At 31.0% G+C, this 20469-nt stretch overlaps 1 protein-coding gene across 6 annotated transcripts; it reads right to left on the reverse strand.

Annotated features, from left to right (window-relative positions):
• Positions 1–926: 926 nt before the first annotated feature.
• On the reverse strand, positions 927–20397 carry LOC135140186 (phospholipase A2). 6 transcript variants are annotated; one of them, XM_064070617.1, is made up of 4 exons: positions 19741–19830; positions 12531–12655; positions 1702–2145; positions 927–1302 (listed from the first exon to the last, which is right to left on the reverse strand). In XM_064070617.1, exons 1-4 carry the CDS (start codon positions 19756–19758, stop codon positions 1203–1205), a joined length of 687 nt encoding a protein of 228 aa, XP_063926687.1. In that variant the 5' UTR covers positions 19759–19830; the 3' UTR covers positions 927–1202. The 6 variants fall into 6 exon arrangements, with proteins under 6 accessions (XP_063926687.1, XP_063926685.1, XP_063926683.1 ...); XM_064070615.1 differs by lacking the exons at positions 927–1302; positions 19741–19830 and adding exons at positions 1325–1578; positions 20185–20397; XM_064070613.1 differs by lacking the exon at positions 927–1302 and adding an exon at positions 1325–1578.
• Between the last annotated feature and the right edge of the window lie 72 nt (positions 20398–20469).

Here is a 20469-nt window from a genome sequence, read left to right on the forward strand (position 1 = left end):
ATGTTTTCCTTTTTCATTTATTTTTACCCTTTCTGTTATGTTTTTCTAGTTTTATGTTGTTTGGTTAACACTTTTTGAAGTCGCCTTTTTCTTGATTTTTTTGTCCTCTGTTTTTGTAGTCTTTTTTCGGACTTTTTGGGCTTCTTTTGTGAAATTGTTGTCGTTTTTCGCTTTTTCTAGTTTTGGGTTGTTTTTACTAGAATTTTTTTTTGTTGCTTTTTTTGTAGCGTTTTTTGTTCTCTTTTTTGTCGCTTTTCTTACATTTTTGCCTCATTTTTGGTCCCCTTTGTTAGTAACTTTGTGCACCGGCTTTTTTCTTATATCTATGTTTTTTTTTGTCTACTGTTTTCACATTTTCTAGTGCCGTTTTGTGGACTTTTTATTGTTTTGTCATTTTTAGTTTTTTTGTGACTTTGTCGCTTTTTGTAGTCGTTTTTGGTGTTTATTTTTGACACTTTTTTTTTGTGCATTTTTGTGGATTTTTTCTGTTGCGTCTTTTTTATCAGTTTTGGAGTCGCCTTTTTTGTTGATTTTTGTCAATTTTTTTAAGGGTGTTTTGGTTCCTTTTTTGTAAGATTTTTTATCACTTAGTTGGGTTTTTTTATTCGCACTTTTTGTAATGGTTTTTGTCTATTTTCATGGATTTTTATTCTCTGTTTTCGCATTTGTTGTCGCTGTTTTTTGTGGAGTTTCTGCCATTTTTTTAATGTCTTGTTTGTTACTTCTTTTTGTCGCGTTTTTCACTTTTTTTTTGGTCACTTTGTAGTCACCTTTTTGTAGCTTTTGACTCTCCTTTCTTAGTCGTTTTTTTTGCATTTTTGTACAATTGCTTTGTTGTTAATATCTGATTTGTCATGTTCTAAACAAGCACCTACAGGAAGGAGAAAAATAAAACAAACCCATTTGTTTGCAATAAGAAACTTTATTGAAAGAAAGTATATTAATCTGATATGGGTAAAGCTAAAACGACTAGACCCTGGCTTTACTTTCTAAAATTCTAAATATTTGAAAATATTGCTAAATCTTTTCCAAGCTACGATAATAAAATATCACAAATTGTACTTATTGTTGGTAATCGTAAACTAGAAGCTATTTATTAAATCGCTAGCTCGTTGGTCTTTGTTTACTATAATCTACCATTATTGTACCAAATCGTTGATAATTTTCGAAAATTATTGGCAATGCAATCACGCTGTATATTATTATTCGAAAGACCGAGACATCAGGGGAACGTACTTTTCCGACGGTCTGTACTTCCACTGCGAACACAGTTCATCACTTTCTGCTTGAGTGTACCCATTTCTGGAAAGAAACAAACAAAAAATTCGGTCAAAATTTATTTACTACAAAAGTAAAAAAGTGGAAAAATACTACAACAGTCTTAGTTTTCTCAGTATTATGTTGAAGAAGAACTCGTGTTTGCTCCTCCAGTCGAAACGAGGGAAACGACTACCTATGTACCGACCAAAAACCACGAATTCTAGCGTACAGTTGATACTAGTTTTGGTTTCGCCGTCGCCGTTTTCTTCAGCTTGAAAGCGAACGTCGATGTCGGGATAGTCTTTGGACGTGTTATTACTAAAAACAAAATAAAAGAAAAACAAAAACTAAATAAATAAACGTCAAAGTGTCTAGGGACTTTTTTTTTTAGCCAACATAAATCGCCGCCTGACGTTAGTTGTTATTGTCGCTCGCTCTTACCTCTGCAGCTGTGAGCACGGACTCCTCTCCTTGAAACAAATCACCTGGACGATGTTGAAGAAAATGGCGCCGATGGTGTTTGCACTTTCCGTGTTGACGTTTTGCAAACACCTTCTGAAGGTGGCATCACAGTCGCAGTGGGACCTGGTGAAGGGCGAGTCGTTGCAGATTCCTTGCCTGCATTCGCCTCGCAGGAGGTTGTTGGGGCAGTTGTCGTGGTCTCTGCAGCACATGTCCTCTTTGGTGTGGTAGCCCAGGTCGGTGAAGTTCCTGGCGATGGTTCCGGGGCCGCACCATTTGGTTCCGGGGTAGATGAAGCCGCCTTGGTGGGATGAGTGGACTTGGTTGTTCTGGCACATTTCCACTAGTTTGGAGATGGACTCGTCGGAGATCTGGCGGACTCGGCGGGGGTCGGAGCTGAGTAGCATGTTGCGGATTTTGCCTCTGAAGTTACAATGACAGTTGATATATAGATAAATTGTAAAATTTTGAACCTTTTTACAAAATTCTTACTCTCTAAAGTAAAATTAAGGGTGGACTAATAAACTACAAGCGTAGACTTTTACATTATATAAAATTACAAAGGATTTGCTTAGCAAACTTTGGAGATGACGTCAACAAACTGTTGGTGGGGATGAACAAACTTAGTTTTAGTCATCATGGAAATGGTAGATTGACACTTTTGTACAAGTAGTAAAATTGAAATAAAAAAAATAAAGAGAAAAAGACTTTTGGTAGCGATAAATATGAAAAAATATGAAAAACAGGGAGTATAAAGAGACAACTACTTGAAAATATGGAATTTGAAATATGAGGTAAAATAATAGAAGAGTGTTAAAGAAATTATCGTTTGCAAAATTAGGAAAGAAGTAAGTATGAGATCAGAATTAGAACAGAAAGAAGAAGAACACACATGAAAAGAAGGAAAAACGAAAAAAATGCATAAACCGATAACAATTACTTATAGAATAAAAGAAATATAAAAGGAAACGTAAAATTCAATTATCTAATTGTCTAATATTTCTTTATTTGTCGCAGGTCTACATTTCCGATATACTGTTATAAAATCTTATTATAAAATTTTAATGCCTAGGGTCAATAGTCAAGGTGGATTCATAAACCACGAGTATGTTATTTCATAGAATTTATATAACATGTACAAAAAATTGTTGGTGGGGATGAGTACACAAATTGTGCTTAGCATTTTATGCTCTGCACGATATTTTTAACATAAATATAAAATTATTATTATTATTATTATTATCATCATTAATACATATCGATACAGAGAGAAAATAGGCAGACCCACATTTCCGCATTCTAGGAGTCGTGAAGCGTCGAGAAAACATGAAAGTAGTCATTCGTCGGATGGATTCTATTACAAGACTTTTTTTTCGCATTTTGTCGTCGTCTTTTTGTCTCTTGAATTTTTTGTCCCATGTTTTTGTTTTTTTTTTGTGGAATTTTTATCGTTTTGTGTGAAATTTTTGTCATTTTTTGTAATTTTTTAATCCTCTTTTTGTCCCGTTTTTATGACCATTTTTTTTACTCCCATTTTGGTCGCATATTTTTGTTGCATTTTGGTTTCTTTTTGTTGCGTTTTTGGTCTTTTTGTATCGACTTTCTTTATTCCTTTTTGTAGTCGTCTTTCTTTTTGATTTTTTTGTCGTATTTTTTGTCGTGTTTTTGGCTCTCTTTTTTACCCATTTTTTGTTGTGTCCTTTTTTTTCGTATTTTGTTGACTTCTGTTTTCGCATTTTTTATTGCTTTTTTGTGAACTTTTTGTTGTTTTCTCTAGTTTTGTGTTGTTTCTACTTGAACCTTTTGTAATATTTTCATGTACTTTTCGTTGTTTTTTTTTTCTGGCGTTTTTTGCTTTCTTATTTTTGGTCTTTTTTTTTTACATTTTTTGCTCTCTATTTTCGCATGTTGTTTTTGTCATTTTTCAGTTCCTTCTTTGTGACTTTATTTGTCGCTTTTTGTAGTTGTTTTTGGTGTTTTTTATCGTATTTTTTGTCATTTTTGTAGATTTCTTGCAAGGTGTTTTTATTCGTTTTTTTTGTGAAATTTTTTATCCTTTGCTTTCGCATTTGTTGTCTCTTTTGGATTCTGTGTAAAATTTTTGACGTTTTTTGTAGTTTTTAATCCTCTTTTTGTCGCATTTTTGATGACAATTTTTTTGACTACCTTTGTTATTCACTTGTTTTTGATGTGTTTTAGTTCAATTTTGTTGTGTTTTTGTTTTTTTTTATCGACTTACTTTGTTACTTTTTGCTTTTCTTCTTGATTTTTTTTTGTCCTCTGATTTTGTAGTCTTTTTCCGGACTTTTTGACGCTCCTTTTGTGAAATTTTTGTCGAGTTGTTTTTATCTTGTTTCTTGTCGCATTATTTGTGACCATTATTTTGTCGTTTATTTTCTCCTTTTTTTTAATCGCATTTTTTTGTTGCGTTTTTGGCTCTCTTTTTTACTCATTTTTTGTTGTGTCCTTGTTTTCGTATTTTTTGACTTCCGTTTTCGCATTTTTTATTACTTTTTTGGGGACTTTTTATCCTTTTTATTTTCTTTTTTGTGGACTTTTTTGTCCTTTTTATTTTCTTTTTTGTGACTTTTTGTTGCTTTCTCTAGTTTTGTGTTGTTTCTACTTGAATCTTTTGTAATATTTTCTTGTACTTTTCGTTGTTTTTTTTCTGGCGGTTTTTGTTTTTTTTTGTCATTTTTTTAAAAATTTTTTGTCTCGTTTTTTGACCCCCTTTGTTAGTGACTTTTTGTAGTGGTTTTTTCTTATTTGCATGTATTTTTTTCCCTCTATTTTCGCATGTTGTTTTTGTCATTTTTCAGTTCCTTTTTTGTGACTTTATTTGTCGCTTTTTGTAGTTGTTTTTGGTGTTTTTAATTGTATTTTTTGTCATTTATGTAGATTTCTTGCAAGGTGTTTTTTTGTGAGATCTTTTATCCTTTGCTTTCGCATTTGTTGTCGTTTTTGGATTCTGTGTAAAATTTTTGACGTTTTTTGTGTTTTTTTAATCCTCTTTTTGTCGCATTTTTGATGACTATTTTTTTGACTACCTTTGTTATTCACTTGTTTTTGATGTGTTTTATTTCAATTTTGTTGTTTTTGTTTTTTTTATCGACTTATTTTGTTACGTTTTGCTTTTCTTCTTGATTTTTTTTGTCCTCTGATTTTGTAGTCTTTTTCCGGACTTTTTGACGCTCCTTTTGTAAAATTTTTGTCGAGTTGTTTTTATCTTGTTTCTTGTCGCATTCTTTGTGACCATTATTTTGTCGTTTATTTTCTCCCTTTTTTTAATCGCATTTTTTTGTTGCGTTTTTGGCTCTCTTTTTTACTCATTTTTTGTTGTGTCCTTTTTTTCGTATTTTTTTGAATTCTTGTTGTTTTTGTCATTTCTCAGTTCCTTTTTTTTGACTTTATTTGTCGCTTTTTGTAGTTGTTTTTGGTGTTTTTTATCGTATTTTTTTGTCATTTTTGTAGATTTCTTGCAAGGTGTTTGGCGCTCCTTTTGTGAAATTTTTGTCGGTTTTTTTTTGTCCTCTTTTTGGCTCCCTTTTTTTACTCAGTTTTTGGAGTGTCCTTTTTTCGCATTTTTGTGGAATTTTTATCCTTTTTACTTTCTTTTTTTTTGTGATTTTTTGTCTCTTTTTCTAGTTGTGTATTGTATCAAATTTTTGTTTTCTGTTTTCTTTTTCTGGTCGACTTTTTTTACATTTTTATAGTCTCGTTTTTTGACCCCTTTTGTTTTTTCACCGTTTTTTCTTATTTGTATGTATTTTTTGTCCTCTATTTTCGCATTTTTTGGCGTCTTTTTGTTGTTTTTATCATTTTCCAGTTTCATTTTTTGTGAATTTATTTGTCGCTTTTTGTAGCTCTCTTTTTGGTGTTTTTTGTCACATTTTTTGGTCGCCTTGTTTAACTACATTTTTGTAGACATTTTTTGTTGCGTTTTTTTGGCCCATTTTTGATCGTGTTTTTTGTCAAAAAAATTGATGTCACTTTCGGCGAAAGCACAGTGATGTAGCTACTCGTTGTAATAGGATCCATCCGGCGAACGGCTACTTTCATGTTTCCACAACGTTTAACGATCTCTAGAGAATGAAAAAATAGATCTCCCGTTTCCGTCTGTTCATCTTTCTATCGTTTGTCAATTGTGTGCGATTTTTATTAGACAGCGTATCTTCGAAACTGTGGGATCGATTTGGGTTTTGGGATTTTTCAATTTTTCGATTATTAAATTTCTCGTTTATTTTATTTTTCGATTTCTCTATTTTCCGATATTTCAGTTTTCCGATTTTTCAATTTTTCGATTCTTCAATTTCTTTTAATAATAAATTTTCCTATTGTTTAATATTCCACTGTTTGGTGTTACTAAATTTTCTATCGATCGATTTTTCGACTTTTTGACTATTGGATGTTTTGATTTTTCGTTATTTTGAATTTCTCATTTCTCGATTGCTCAATTTTTCCGTGTTTCGGTGTCTCCACTCCTCAGTTTTTCGATTTCCATATTTTCGATTGTTTCTCGACTTTTCGATTTTTTAATTTTCCTCTATCTCAGTTTTTCGATGTCCGAGTTTTGAAATTTTTCAGTTTTCTATTTTTCAATTTTTCGATATTCGAGTTTTAGGATTTTTTAATTTTCGAATCTTCAATTTTTCGATTTTTTTGTAAGTATTCCAGTTTTTCGTGTTTCTAAATTTTCGATTTTTCGATTTTGTGATTTTTCGACTTTTCCAACTTCTCTCGACTTTTCGCTTTTTCGATATTTTGATCTTCCCATTCATCGATTGCCCAATTTTTTGGTTCTTCGATTTTTCAGTTTTTCGACTTCTCGACCTTTTGACTATTAGATTTTTCGATTTTTGGATATTTTGATTCTCCCATTTCTCCATTGCCCAATTTTTCTGTTTCAGCGTCCGGCTTCTCAATTTCGGGATTTCTCGATTTTTTCATTTTCATATTTTCGATTCTTCCTCGATTTTGCAATTTTTCGATATCTCAGTTTTTCTTTTTCAGTTTTGGGATTTTTCAATTTTTCGATTTATCGATTGATCGATCAATTTTTTGAGATCGAATTTTGGGATTTTTCAATTATTATGATTCTTCAATTTTTTCTTATGTTAATTTCTTCGATTTCTCGTTTTTTGATTTTTCGGTTTTTTGATATTTCAGTTTTTTGGTTTCTTAAATTTTAGATTTTTCGATTTCTCATATTTTGATATTTCGGTTTTTCGATGTTTCAATTTTTTGGTTTTTGAATTTGTCAATTTTTTCTTTTTATCATTTTTCGATTTTTCGAATTATCCAAATTTCAAAAACTCAAAAACGGAAAAACTGAAGATCTCAAAGTAAAAAAATTGAAAATTCGAACATCGAAAAATCGAAAAGCAAAGAAATTGAAGTCTAAGAACTAATGAATGGAAAAATTGTAATTTTGTAATTTTTTATTGGTTTCTCTAGTTTTGTGTTGTTTCTGTTTGAGTTTTTTCTAATATTTTCATGGACTATTCGTTGTTTTTTTTTTGGCGTTTCTTGTTTTCTTTTTTTTTTTTGGTCATTTTTTTATCCTTTGTTTTCGCATTTGTTGTCTTTTTTTTAAGAGTTTGCCATTTTTGCATTCTGTGTAAAATTTGTGGCGTTTTTTGTAGTTGTTTAATCCTTTTTTTGTCGCTTTTTGGATAACTATTTTTTTGACTACCTTTTTTAGTCACATGTTTTTGTTGTGTTTTAGTTCCTTTTTGTTGTGTTTTTGTTTTTTCTTCGACTTACTTTGTTACTTTCTGTAGTCGCCTTTTCGCTTTTCTTCTTGATTTTTTTTTGTCCTCCGATTTTGTAGTCTTTTTTCGGACTTTTTGGCGCTCCTTTTGTGAAATTTTTGTCGAGTTTTGTATCCTCTTTTTTGTCCCGTTTTTGGCTCCCTTGTTTTTGGAGTGTCTTTTTTTCGCATTTTTTTGTCTTCCGTTTTCGCATTTTTTGTGGACTTTTTCTTAAATGTGCAAAATATGGTGAGATTTGATTTTACAGGGTGTCTCAAAAAAAAAATAATGACTGAATCAATTTATTTTATTGATTCAATATCAAGAATCGCAGAAAAATTACTTTGAAATCTTGCAGACGTTTTGAAGTTATTGTAAGCATGGTAACCTTTTAGTCAAAATTTACAACTTTCGACCAATTTTTTGACTATTAAATTTTTCGATTTTTCCAATTTTTCATTTTTCGATGATTTTATTTTTAGATTTCTCTATTTTCCCATAATTCAGTTTTACGATTTCTTAATTTTTCGATTCTTCAATTTCTCGATTTTTAAATTTTTCGATTGTTTAATATTCCAGTGTTTCTAAATTTTCTAATTTTCTATTAATCGGGTTTTTGGATTTTTTGATTTTTCGACTTTCCGATTCATCGATTTTTCGACTTCTGTACTTTTCGACTATTAGATGTTTTGATTTTTCGATATTTTGAATTTTCAATTGTTTTTCGACTTTTCGATTTCTCAGTTTTATTCTTCAATTTTACTTCGATTTAGACATTTTTCGATATTCGAGTTGTAGGATTTTTAAATTTTCGAGTCTTCACTTTTTCGATTTATAATATCCCAGTTTTTGGCGTTTCTAAATTTTCGATTTTTCGATTTTGTGATTTTTCTAATTTTCCATTTCTGACTTTTTCGACTTTCGGATTTTTAGATATTTTGATCTTCCCATTCCTCGGCTGCTCAATTTTTAGGCTTTCTGATTTTTCGGTTTTTTCGACTTCTCGACCTTTTGATAAATAATTTTTTTGATTTTTGGATATTTTGATTCTGCTGTTTCTCCACTGCTCAATTTTTCGATGTTTCAGCATCTCAGCTTTTCAATTTAACGATTTACCGATTTTTCCATTTTCATATTTTCGATTCTTCCTCGACTTTTCGATTTCTCGATTTTGCAATTTTTCGATATATCGGTTTTTCTTTTTCAATTTTGGGATTTATCAATTTTTCGATTTATTGATTGATCAATTTTTGGAGGTCGATTTTTGGGAATTTTCAATCATGATTCTTCAATTTTTTGTTATGTTAATTTCTTCGATTTCTCGATTTCTCGTTTTTTGATTTTTCGGTTTTTCGATGTTTCAATTCTTGGTTTTTAAATTTTTAAATTTTTCAGTTTTATCATTTTTCGATTTTTCGAATGATCCAAATTGCGATGTCGAAAAGTAAAAAAATTGAATATTGGAACATCCAAAAATCGAAAAGCAAAGAAATTGAAAAGTCAAAGAACTAGAATGGAAAAATTGAAAAATCGGGAATGCGAAAATTCGAAAGTTTGGAAAATAGATGAATTGAAAAACTAAAAGTCGAAAAATCGAAAAGGAAAATTCCAATATTGAAAAATCGAAAATTCAACGAATCAGGTCAGGTCGAAACTAAAAAAATACGAATATTGAATGACCGAAAACTTGGTAAATAGAAAAATCTAAAATTCGAAATTTTGAAAATTGGAAATTTGCAATATCGAAAGGCCGAAAAGTCGAAAAATGGAAATAACTCCAAATCGAGAAACCGAATCATCGAAAAATTGAAACGTCGAGAAATCGAAACATCAAAAGATCGAGAAATCGAAAAGTCGAAAATTTGAGGAATCGATAAACCGAAAAATGTAAAATTAAAATATCAATAAACTGAAAAATATAGAAACGAAAAACTTGAAAAATCGAAAAACGGAAATTTAAACAAATTAAAAAATGGTAAAATGGAAAAATTGAAAATCGATAAATGGGGAATTTAAAAAAACGAAAATCTGAAAAATTGAAAAACTGAATAATCAAAAAACGAGAAATCGAGAAGTCGTAAGATCTGAAATTAAAAAAAAAAACGAATCGAATAATCGAAATATTGAGGAATCAATCAACTGAAAAATCGAGAAATTGAAAAATTGAAACATCAAAAAATTGGAAAATCGAAAAATCGAAGTCGAAAAATCTAAAAACCAAGAATACTCAAAACAGCTAACAACTGAAAATTAAACCATCGAGAAATCGAAACATTAAAAGATCCAGAAAAAGTCGAATTCGACATTTTTTTTATTTTCGATACTTGATTTATCAATGTTTCTGTTTTTAGATTTTTCGGAGTTTTCTATTTACTCCCTAAGTTTTTACTTTATAGCGGTAAAAAACAAAAATCTCAAAATCAAATTCCATAACTACTTTTTCCACGTCAGGTGATTTATTGGGCTTTACTTCAAGGACGAGGGAAGTTCTGTCGAAACAACCTTCGACCGAATTTTGTTGCGTTTTAGTTCCTTTTTGTTGCGTTTTTGGTCTTTTTTATCGACTTTCTTTCTCACTCTTTGGAGTCGCCTTTTCGCCCTTCTTCTTGAATTTTTTTATCCTTTGATTTTGTAGTCTTCTTCCGGACTTTTTGGCGCTTTTTTTGTCAAGTTTTTGTCCAGTGTTTTTCTTTTTTGTGATTTTTTGTTGCTCTAGTTTTGTGTTGTTTCCATTTGAATTTTTTGTCTACTATTTTGCAGTCTTTTCATGGACTTTTTGTTGTTTTTTGTGTATATATTTTTTTGACACTTTTTTACATTTTTTTATGTCGTTTTTTGAGCCCCTTTATTAGTGACTTTTTGTACCGGTTTTTTCTTATTTGTAGATATGTATTTTTTGTCTTCTGTTTTCACATTTTCTGGCGCCTTTTTGTGGACTTTTTGTGTTTTTATCATTTTTCAGTTTCCTTTTTTGTGACTTTATTTGTCGCTTTTTGTAGCTACTTTTGGTGTTTATTTTTATCACTTTTGTATTCGCCATTTCTTGTGGATTCTAGTACAATAATTTCTGTTTTTTTTTTGAAAACAGTTTATGTCATTTTCGGCGAAAGCACAGATGATGTATTCATTTTATCGTTTTTACTTCCTGAGTGTAAGCAATGAAAGCATATTACAATAGAATCCATCGGGCGAACGGCTACTTTTATGTTTCCACAACGTTTGACGACCGCTAGAGAATGAAAAAATAGGTCTCCCGTTTCCGTCTGTCCGTCTTTCTATCGTCTGTCGACTGTGTGCGATTTTTATTAAATAGCTCATCTCCGAAACTATCGGATTGATTGTTATCAGATTTAATATGTTTTATGCTGTGTCTAATAATATGAGACCAAATTTTTTCTTGTGTTAATTGACATTTTCAAATTTCAAATATGTCTTTCCAGGTAGCCGATGTATTTGAGTGAAACAAGAAAACTGTGTATTATATCGGGAACAGATAATAAGCGTAAATATACACAATAGGTGAAGATAAAACAAAACTTCAACTAGAATTTAGAAAAAAAGGTGGAAAGCATTTTTACTAACCTGTGATTATTTTATTCTGGTATAAAATCTTTTTACACAATGTATTTTTTTTGGGAAAAACTGAAATCGTATAGTAAACATTCCAGGCGGAATCATAAACCACAACTATAAGATTACGCTATTTTATAAAATTTACATAACATTTATCATGCAAAATTTTGAGGTGATGTTTATAAGTTGGTGGAGATAACTTTTTATGACGTCACCTCAAAGTTTTGTACATTTTTTAGAAATACTCCTGCACTTGTGGTTTATGAATCCGCCTTCAAATTTTCGGAAAATAGAGAAAGAAAAAAAGAAGTGAAAACTTAATTAAGTGCCTAGCTTTATTTTTCGTAGCATATTCCACATTAGCAGAACAATGAAAAAAGCTGATACGACAACAGAAATTACTTAAGTGTGGAAAAAAAGTAAGGCATCGGAAAATATTCAGAGAAAATAGTGACTTTTAATCTTGTCATTTTTTTGTCAGGTTGGTAACACATTTAAAATTTTATGATGAAATACCCCACTCGAAATCAAATTATGGGCATCAATTCAGTAGCTGCAAACTTCTCAATGGTTTTTAAGCATCATGTCAAAATTGACAACTGTTAACAGACATGCTGCCAATAATTCAGAATTGCCAACTCAAAAATTTGCTTCAATCGTTAATAAATCAGCCGGTATTTGAAATAATCTTTGTGTTTACCACTGTTAAACTAATAAAAACCCATGCGTGGTAAGAAATTTATTTCCAATGGAAATGCTGCGGTTACTGAATTCATAATTAGTGGAACTTCCAAAGACAGAGTTTTGTGCCGGTTTTGATAAATAAAAAAACAAAAAATAAATAAGTTGTAGAGTTTTGAAAAGCTATGAATTTATTTTCTTGGAACTGTTTGTAGTTTTTTTTTTGTAACTAAAATTTTGCAGAAAATCCCTCTTAATTTAAATACCACAAAATAAATAAAATATGCATTATATGCGCGATTTTAGCACTATAATGCCATACATTAATTCCACGTGGAATAATAATGAAAACGAACGTTAAAAATACTTCAGTCGACACAATCTGAATAATTATCATGTACATACAAAATATGAGATTATATACACGAATTTGACATTTCACGATGTTTGAAAGTTATTTCGAATTAGGTGACGAAGATTAAAAATCTCCCCTAAATTAGTTGTTTCGCAGATCCTTCTTTTAACAATAAATTTCAATCCTCACATGCGAAAGCATCTTGTACTTGCTGATATTTCCATTTTTCAAGTCTCGAACGTAAGTAATGGTTAATTTTAGTTCAATTGACGATTCATGACTCCCCACCAACATTTTGATGACGTCACCTCAAAATTTTTCAGGATAAATCGTATTTACAATGTATACAGTAGTATGGATTTATATTGTACATTACAAATGTATTTTGGGTTGCATCTTCACTCATTATTCCTCCCGGATTACCCTAAGTTATTATTTACACTACACACCTGTCTGTATGCACGTGACAAAAAGGCCTCCTCGTGGTCAACTCCAGCATCTTCGACATCGTGTTATCAGCGATAAGCACCGTCGCCGTGACGTGGCCCACGAAGAGCAAAACGGCGATTGGAACCTAAACAAGACAATTATGCAAGTAATGTGATAAAACCCGTTTTAATGAAGAAACACAAAACGCGGTCTTGGCTAACAAGTTAACTTCGGTTAATGCTATGTTGTACGTATGAAGGTGTGTAATTTAGATATTTTCACTCATTATTTATAATATTGTTCGAAAAGGTAAGCGCATAGGTGTTTGCACACAGCTTTCAGAAACAATTTCGGCGGTGCTCCTGGCCTCCTTTTGGTCCACAGGCGACCAGTATTTGGATAAACTTGGCACACATTAGCTGCAATCTTAAGGAGGTCGGTGATGAAAGGTTACTCTAAATGTTCAGAGGCTTTTACTTTCGTTTGAAAATGTTTGAAGTTCGATAACCTCCGCACCCACGTCGGGGTTTTGTTTTGATGGGTTGGGTGCGATTTTATTGCAAGGGATGTGTCTATCGAAAGTCAGTGAACCATCAATGGGTTTTAGGAGCGTAGTTGAGGAAGTTGGTTTAGTACCGGTAGAAATGAAGTCGTTTGTATTCTGGTAGCCGTAGGAAGACATTTACGGAAATTATTCGCAAATGTCGAAAAAATTTAACAGGAAGCTGTCAAGGTCTAGGTGGACTTTGTTTTTTTAGTTGAATGTTTGCATTTTTTTCACGATTTTGTTATTTATTGCTGGTTTTTCTTTGTTGGAACATTGTATAGGTACATAGGTGTGTATAATTTCCAGTTCGTCTTCAGGGACATTTGTTTTATTTCAACGTTATATTATAATATATCGCACTGTGAGAGCAATACTCACGTAACTCAAAACCAGCGTGTTTCGAGTAATGATGATTTAAAATTCCCAAGTTATTATATATTATTTGTATCTTAAATACCAATGGCTTCGAAATACATTATAGTCGTATTGTCAATCTATTATTAATCGTGTTTTTATTCCTTTAGAGTAGACCCTTCTACTCGTTATAGAAAACAAGAAATTTTGACTTACGTGACTATTGCACTGCTACACCATATCAAATATTTTGGCTTGCGTGTTAATAAATTTAAGACAAGAGCAAACTAGCAACACATTGTAATGAAAAAAATGTAACAAAACACAAAACAATCACAGTATTAATTAATTCAACATCTACACTGACCGGCAAAAAAAACCGGCCACCCTGAAAAATTTCGCAAAACCACTTTAAAACTTAATTCAACTAGTGATCGTTATTTTATTAAAGGATCATTCACTATTGACACATGATGTACAAATTAGCACAAAAAAGAAGACAATTAAACGCAGAATTAAATTTAATTTAACAAAATAACAGAAACAGACCAAGTACGATATTTTCTTAAAAAAAAAAAAAAAACAATAAAGGAGGCTGTTGTTGTAAATAGTGTTTTTCATCGTTTGATTATAAATTTGGCAATTAATAAACGTTTTCACGTGAAAATAATTCCGTTAACTCTTACAGACTTCTTTCGTCGCTCTGTTTCTGTTATTTTGTTAAATTAAATTTAATTCTGCGTTTAATTGGCGTCTTTTTTTGCTAATTTATACCTTATATGTCAATAGTGAATGGTTCTTTAATAAAATAACGATCACTAGTTAAATTAATAATTTTTAAAGCTTCGTTTTGCGAAATTTTCAGGGTGGCCGGTTTTTTTGCCGGTCAGTGTATTATGGCTAAATTGTTATAAAATGTGTTATAATTTTATTTATTTCGTTTTTTTATACATAATTGATTCAGTCCATCGAATTTTTTTACGTATTGCTCAAGGACCTTCATACATATTGTTTAATCATTTTCATTTAAGTCTGATGCGCCATTGTCGTAATGTTCGGGAATTGATTGACTATTATTTCCTGATATATTTTATACTTCCTTTCTATACGAAGTTACAAAATTCCAACGGAGTTTTTCACAAATTTTAATTTTTTCATTTCGCTCTAATTAACTTTCCTACCTTTCCTATTCAAAGAAAAATTGATTTCCATGTTTTCGGTCAATTTTTAACTATATCAGAAGACATTGTGCATTTGTTGTGTTCAATTTGTACCTAAATTAGTAGGAGTATCAGATTATCAACATCGACGGAAATCTCATAGCTTCATAGCTTACGTGCATTTCACTTAGTTTTGAGATACGGCAGTCTTGCATTAAGCGCACACGTAATGTTCGGAAATGCAATACAAACATTTTGATGAATTTGAGCATTGCGTAACTATTAAAAACCATTTATACTTTTATATACTAAAACTACATTAACTTTTTTATGCATTAATGATAAATTTCAGAATTCGGCAAATTTTGACTTACGTGGGTATTGCTCTCACAGTGCGATATATCTTTTTCTCTCTCATTCGAATGTGGATGTTGAAATTTATTCATTGAATTTTTATTTTACAACTGTAATACCAAAAGCTTGGTTTATTTTTATTTGGTGTTGCCTGCCAAAAAATGGATGACGTCACTTAAAAAAAATATTAAATACATCTTTTTTTGACATTATTTATTCTTCTATAATAATTAAAAAGGGATTCCTTATATATATTTTTTACATTCTGCTGATATCTTTAAAACTTGTCCTTAGATTAGAACCTTTTCATTTTAATAATAGTAAAAGTAGATTTAACATACTTGTAATTTTTATTCTTTTCAAATGTTTCTTGCATTCTGATAATGCCATCTGATCTAAAAAAAATCCTCCAGTGGGCCATGAATTTATTTTTAAAATAATAATGTTGGCAACACCAACGTGTTCTATGCATAGTTTGGCAGTCAAATAACTGTCAAATAAAGTGTCAAATAACTGCGATGGTTATTTTAAAAATAAATTTCATGACCCGCTAGATCGATCAGATGGTACCTTAAAAAGTGCCTTTGTTATGAAACATTATTTATTTTAAATTTATGCTGTTTCTCAATTTTTTTTCTCTCACAAGAAATATTTTTTTTATTTTGTTATTTTATCATCACCACCACCAAATTTTATTTAAAATTTGTAACATACAGCGGCGGTTTATGAATCCGTCTTCAGTTTTACCCTAGAAATCCGGATTTTTGAGAAAAAAAAAATCGGGACTGTAAAATAACATTTTGGTATTTATCTTTGAAATTTCAAAACCAAATGCTTTGAAATCTTGCAAACGTTTTAAAGTTATCGTAAGCATGGTACATCGTTAATCGAAATATATCCCTCCAAAAAATTGATGACGTTTATCAGTGCACTCGTAGTTTTTAGAATTACTTATACAAGGTGACTCAAAAAATTAATGACTGAGACAATTTATTTTATTGAACTCACGCCATTTTTCCGAAAATTTGGGAATACAGAAGTCGTAAATTTCTTATTATTTATTTTTTAAATATTTATAGCCAATTATTCAAGTTCAATATTTTTGTCATAATTTTAATTATTAAAAAAAATGTTTTCTTTTTCCGTTTTCTTATATATATTTTTTAAATATTTTTTAACATGTGTAGTCTTCTTTTCATAACAAGAAAGCTAAAACATGTTTAAAATGGTAAATTTTTGTAGGAAAGTATCGATTTTGCAATTAGGCTCCGCCCCTCGGTTTGACAACAAATGCACACAGTTGAGCTTGGGATGGATAGGGGCGGGGCTTAATTTTGGGATTGTTTTTTTTCCTAGTATACATAGTATTTTTTGAACAATACGATACTCAAAAACATGTTTTTTGTTTCTTGTAGAAGAATAAGGATTTTGCAGTTAAGCTCCGCCCCCTTGGCTCACTATGAATAAAAAAAAAGTCGTCACAATTGAGACAGGGTGGGTGGGCGGGGCTACAGTTTGTCTTGTTTCCTTAATGTAGTTAGTCGTCTTTTCACAACAAAAAACTTAAAACAAGTAAATGGTAAATTTGTGTAGGGAAATATTAATTTTGCAATTACGCTCCGCCCCTCGGTCTGGCAACGAATGAAAAATTCATCACGATTGAAGTGGGTGGGTCTTCATTTTTGGTTTTCTTTTTTAATTAATAATTTAGTTTTTTTTTTTGTATAACATGATTACTTAAGAACATAGTATGGTAATTTCTCGTAGAAAAATAAGGATTTTACATTTAAGCTCCGCCCCTCGGCTTACGACGAATAAAAAAAATCATCAGAATTGAGATAGAGCGGGTGGGCGGGGCTTATATTTTGTCCCTTTTTTCTTAATATACATAGCCATCTTTCCACAACAAGAAACTTAAAACATGGTTAAAATGGTACATTTTTATGGAGCGGAACCTAATTGCAAATCGATATTTCTTTAAACATGTTTTAAGTTTCGTATTGTGAAAAGAAGTCACATATTAAAACAAAAAGGCAAAATCTAAGACCCCCCCTCCCCTATCTCAATTGTGATGATTTTTTTTATTCGCTGTGAACCAAGGGGGCGGAGCTTAACTGCAAAATACCTATTTCTTTAGAAGAAATTAAAAATATGTTTTTAGTATCGTGTTGTTTAAAGAATACTGTTTATATTAAGAAAAAAAGGTCAAATATAAACCCCGCGCACCCACCCCATTTCAATTGTGATGATTTTTTTATTCTTAGAAATTTTAGACATACATATTTAAAATGGTAAATTCTTGTTGACACAAATGGATCTTGCAATCAGGCTCCGCCCCTCGATATGGCAACGAATGAAAAATTGAGAATTGAGTTGGGGCGGGTATGGGTGGGGCCTAAACTTTGACTCTATTTTTTCTTAATATACATAGAATTCTTTGAACAACACGATATTAAAAAAAATGTTTTTCATTTTTCCTAGAGAAATAAGGATTTTGGAGTTAAGCTCTGTCCCCTTGGCTCACGACGAATAAAAAAAATCATCAGAATTAAGATAGGGCGGGTGGGCGGGGCTTATATTTTGCATCTTTTTTTCTAAATATACATATCTCTTTACAACAAGAAACTGAAAATATTGTTAAAATGGTACATTTTTCAAGAAAATATGGATTTTGCAGTTATGGGGCGGAGCGTAATTGCAAAATCGATATCTCTTTATACAAATTTTCCATTTTAAACATGTTTTAAGTTTCATGTTGTGAAAAGAAGTCTACACATATTAAAACAAAAAGGCAAGATGTAAGCCCGCCCACCCGCCCTGTCTCAATTGTGATGATTTTTTTATTCGCCGTTAAGCAAAGGGGCGGAAGTTAACTGAAAAATACTTATTTCTTTAGAAGAAATCAAAAATATATTTTTGAGTATCATGTTATTCAAAGAATACTGTGTATATTAAGTAAAAAAGACCAAATATAAACCCCGCCCACCCACCCCCATCTCGATTGTGATGATTTTTTATTTTTAAAAACTTAAAATACGTTTAAAATGGTAAAATTGCAATCAGGCTCCGCCCTTAGTTGTGCTAACGAATGAAAACTTCATTACTATTTAGATCAGGGCAGGTATGGGTGGAGCTTAATCTTTCGCTTTAATTTTTTCTTAATATACATTGTAATCTTTGAATAATACGATACTTAAAATCATCTTTTTAATTTCTCGTAGAGAAATAAGGATTTTGCAGTTAGGCTCCACCTTCTTGGCTCACGACGAATAAAAAAAATCATCAGAACTGAGACAGGGTGGGTGGGCGGGGCTTATATTTTGCCTTTTTTCGCAATATACGTAGTCATCTTTTCAGAACAAGAAACTTAATACATGTTTAAAATGGTAAATTCTTGTAGACAAATGTGGATCTTGCAATTAAGCCCCACCCCTCGATCTGACAACGAATGAAAAATTCATCGCAATTGTGAATTGAGATGGGGGCGGGTATAGATGAGACCTAATCTTTGGCTTTATTTTTTTCTTAATATACATACAATTCTTTGAACAATACCATACCCAAAAACATGTTTTTAATTTCTCGTAGAGAAATAAGGTTTTTGCAGTTAAGCTCCACCCCTTTGGCTCACGACGAATAAAACAAAGTCATCACAATTGAGGTAGGGCGGGTGGGCGGGGCAACATTTTGCCCTTTTTTCTGAATATGTGTAGACTTATTTCGACAACACAGTGCACTCTAAATTAGTCTAAATAGAATAAAAAAATATGTGACAATACCATATGATCAAAAAAAGTACTATAGTAGGGTATGAAATTTATTTTCAAAATAATTATGTTGGCAACGGGTTCTTTGTTTAGTTTGACAGTTATGGTCAAATAAAGTGTCAAATATCATTATTGTAAAAATAAATTTTATAGCCCACTATAGAGGATTTTTTGCGATCATATGGTAGATAACTTAAAATATGCCTTTATTATAATGGGACTCCTTAGAACGTTATTTATTTTAAATTTATGTTGTTTCTGTTTATCATATATTTTATTATTTGTTTTTTCTTTTTTTTTTCTCTTTTTTTCTTATTTTTTTTCATTTTAATAATAGTTTTTGTTATTTGTTCTTTGTCTTTATTTTTCTTTTCATTTGGATCTTAAAGTTGCAAAATAAAACAAAATTATTGAATAATTTCGGTGAAAAATAGGGAAATTCTTGGAACAAACTTGTTTAAATTTGTTCCTGTGTTTTTTAATAATGTCGATTCAGTGATTTCGGTTTTATTTTTCTTTATATCCACTCTTTTTTTTATTTTTTGTCTTCATTATAGTGGTTATAATGATCACTATGCCAATTTAAAAAAAAAAAAGTTTTTTACTTACCAAGTGATAGATACAGTAAGTATTGTGATATGGCCATTTTGATAAAAACGTTTTTTTAGCGTTTTTTTGTAGCTTGCAGAATACGAAAACGCGGGTTTGCCGTTTGCTTCTATCTGTTGGCGATTTTATTGGCCAGATATTTCAAAAATTCCGGAAAACTGAGATCAATTTAACTTGTGTTGGATAAATCTTAAGTCAATTTAATCCCTGCTGATACCAGATAGGAGTATTTTAAAAGATGTAATTATTAAGCTTCAAAATTATTTTTAAAATTAATTGCATTACATTTGTTTTTTTCGAAATTTTGCAAAATTTCACAGTTCACAAAATATCGGTTAAATTTTGTCTGTTTACCTCAAAAAATTAGTGACTTGAGCTAAACTTTATTAAATTTTTTTGGAAAAACACCAATAAATAAATAAATTAAAATAAATTCAACCTTTACGCTTTTAAACATCCTGTAGGTACACAAGTAGTTAATTACACTGTACGTACAAAGTCAATTACAAATCACTGAGTACACTGTTCCATCATTAAAGTCATGGATAACACTTATAGTTATAATAAAAACTAGGTTTCAATATTTACCTTCGATTAATGCATCTGTACACAATTTCATCACAAAAAAATCGCTAATTATAATTAGCAATTTTTGATTACCACTCAGCAAACACCGGCAGCCTAAACACCTATCATTATCTATTACCGAATCAAACACAACCTTCTCGAAAAAAGAAAAGAGCCAAGGTGAAGGAAAACTTTACTAATTAAACCTCTCGTCAAAACTCCAAATCCGCAATCTGACACCACTCTAATTTATGCAAATCTCGAAAATTAAGTAACAATCGACATAACTACACCAAAATAACGCAATTATACTCACTTTCATGATTCCTCTTCAATTAAGTCTTCTTTCTCGAACAACTTCTGGAAGATAAAAAACCGCAAACTCTATCTCGACCGAAAAAGGAAAAACCGTCGGGAAATCACTCAGAATTTTCGGTTGATTCGAACATGATTGAGCACTGAAATCACAGATTTTTTAAATGCGGTGCTCACTCAAGCAAATTTGAATAAAATTACCCGGACCCCACCACCTGAAACTGAAAATTCTTCAATGAAACAGTGGCATTGATTTACGGGGAGGGGTAGGCAACCAGCAATACGC

The sequence above is a fragment of the Zophobas morio genome, unplaced genomic scaffold (genome assembly GCF_036711695.1).
Source record: "Zophobas morio isolate AGI-343-1 ecotype UQ-CSIRO unplaced genomic scaffold, CSIRO_AGI_Zmor_V1 ptg000038l, whole genome shotgun sequence".
Classification (NCBI taxonomy): Eukaryota; Metazoa; Arthropoda; class Insecta; order Coleoptera; family Tenebrionidae; genus Zophobas; species Zophobas morio.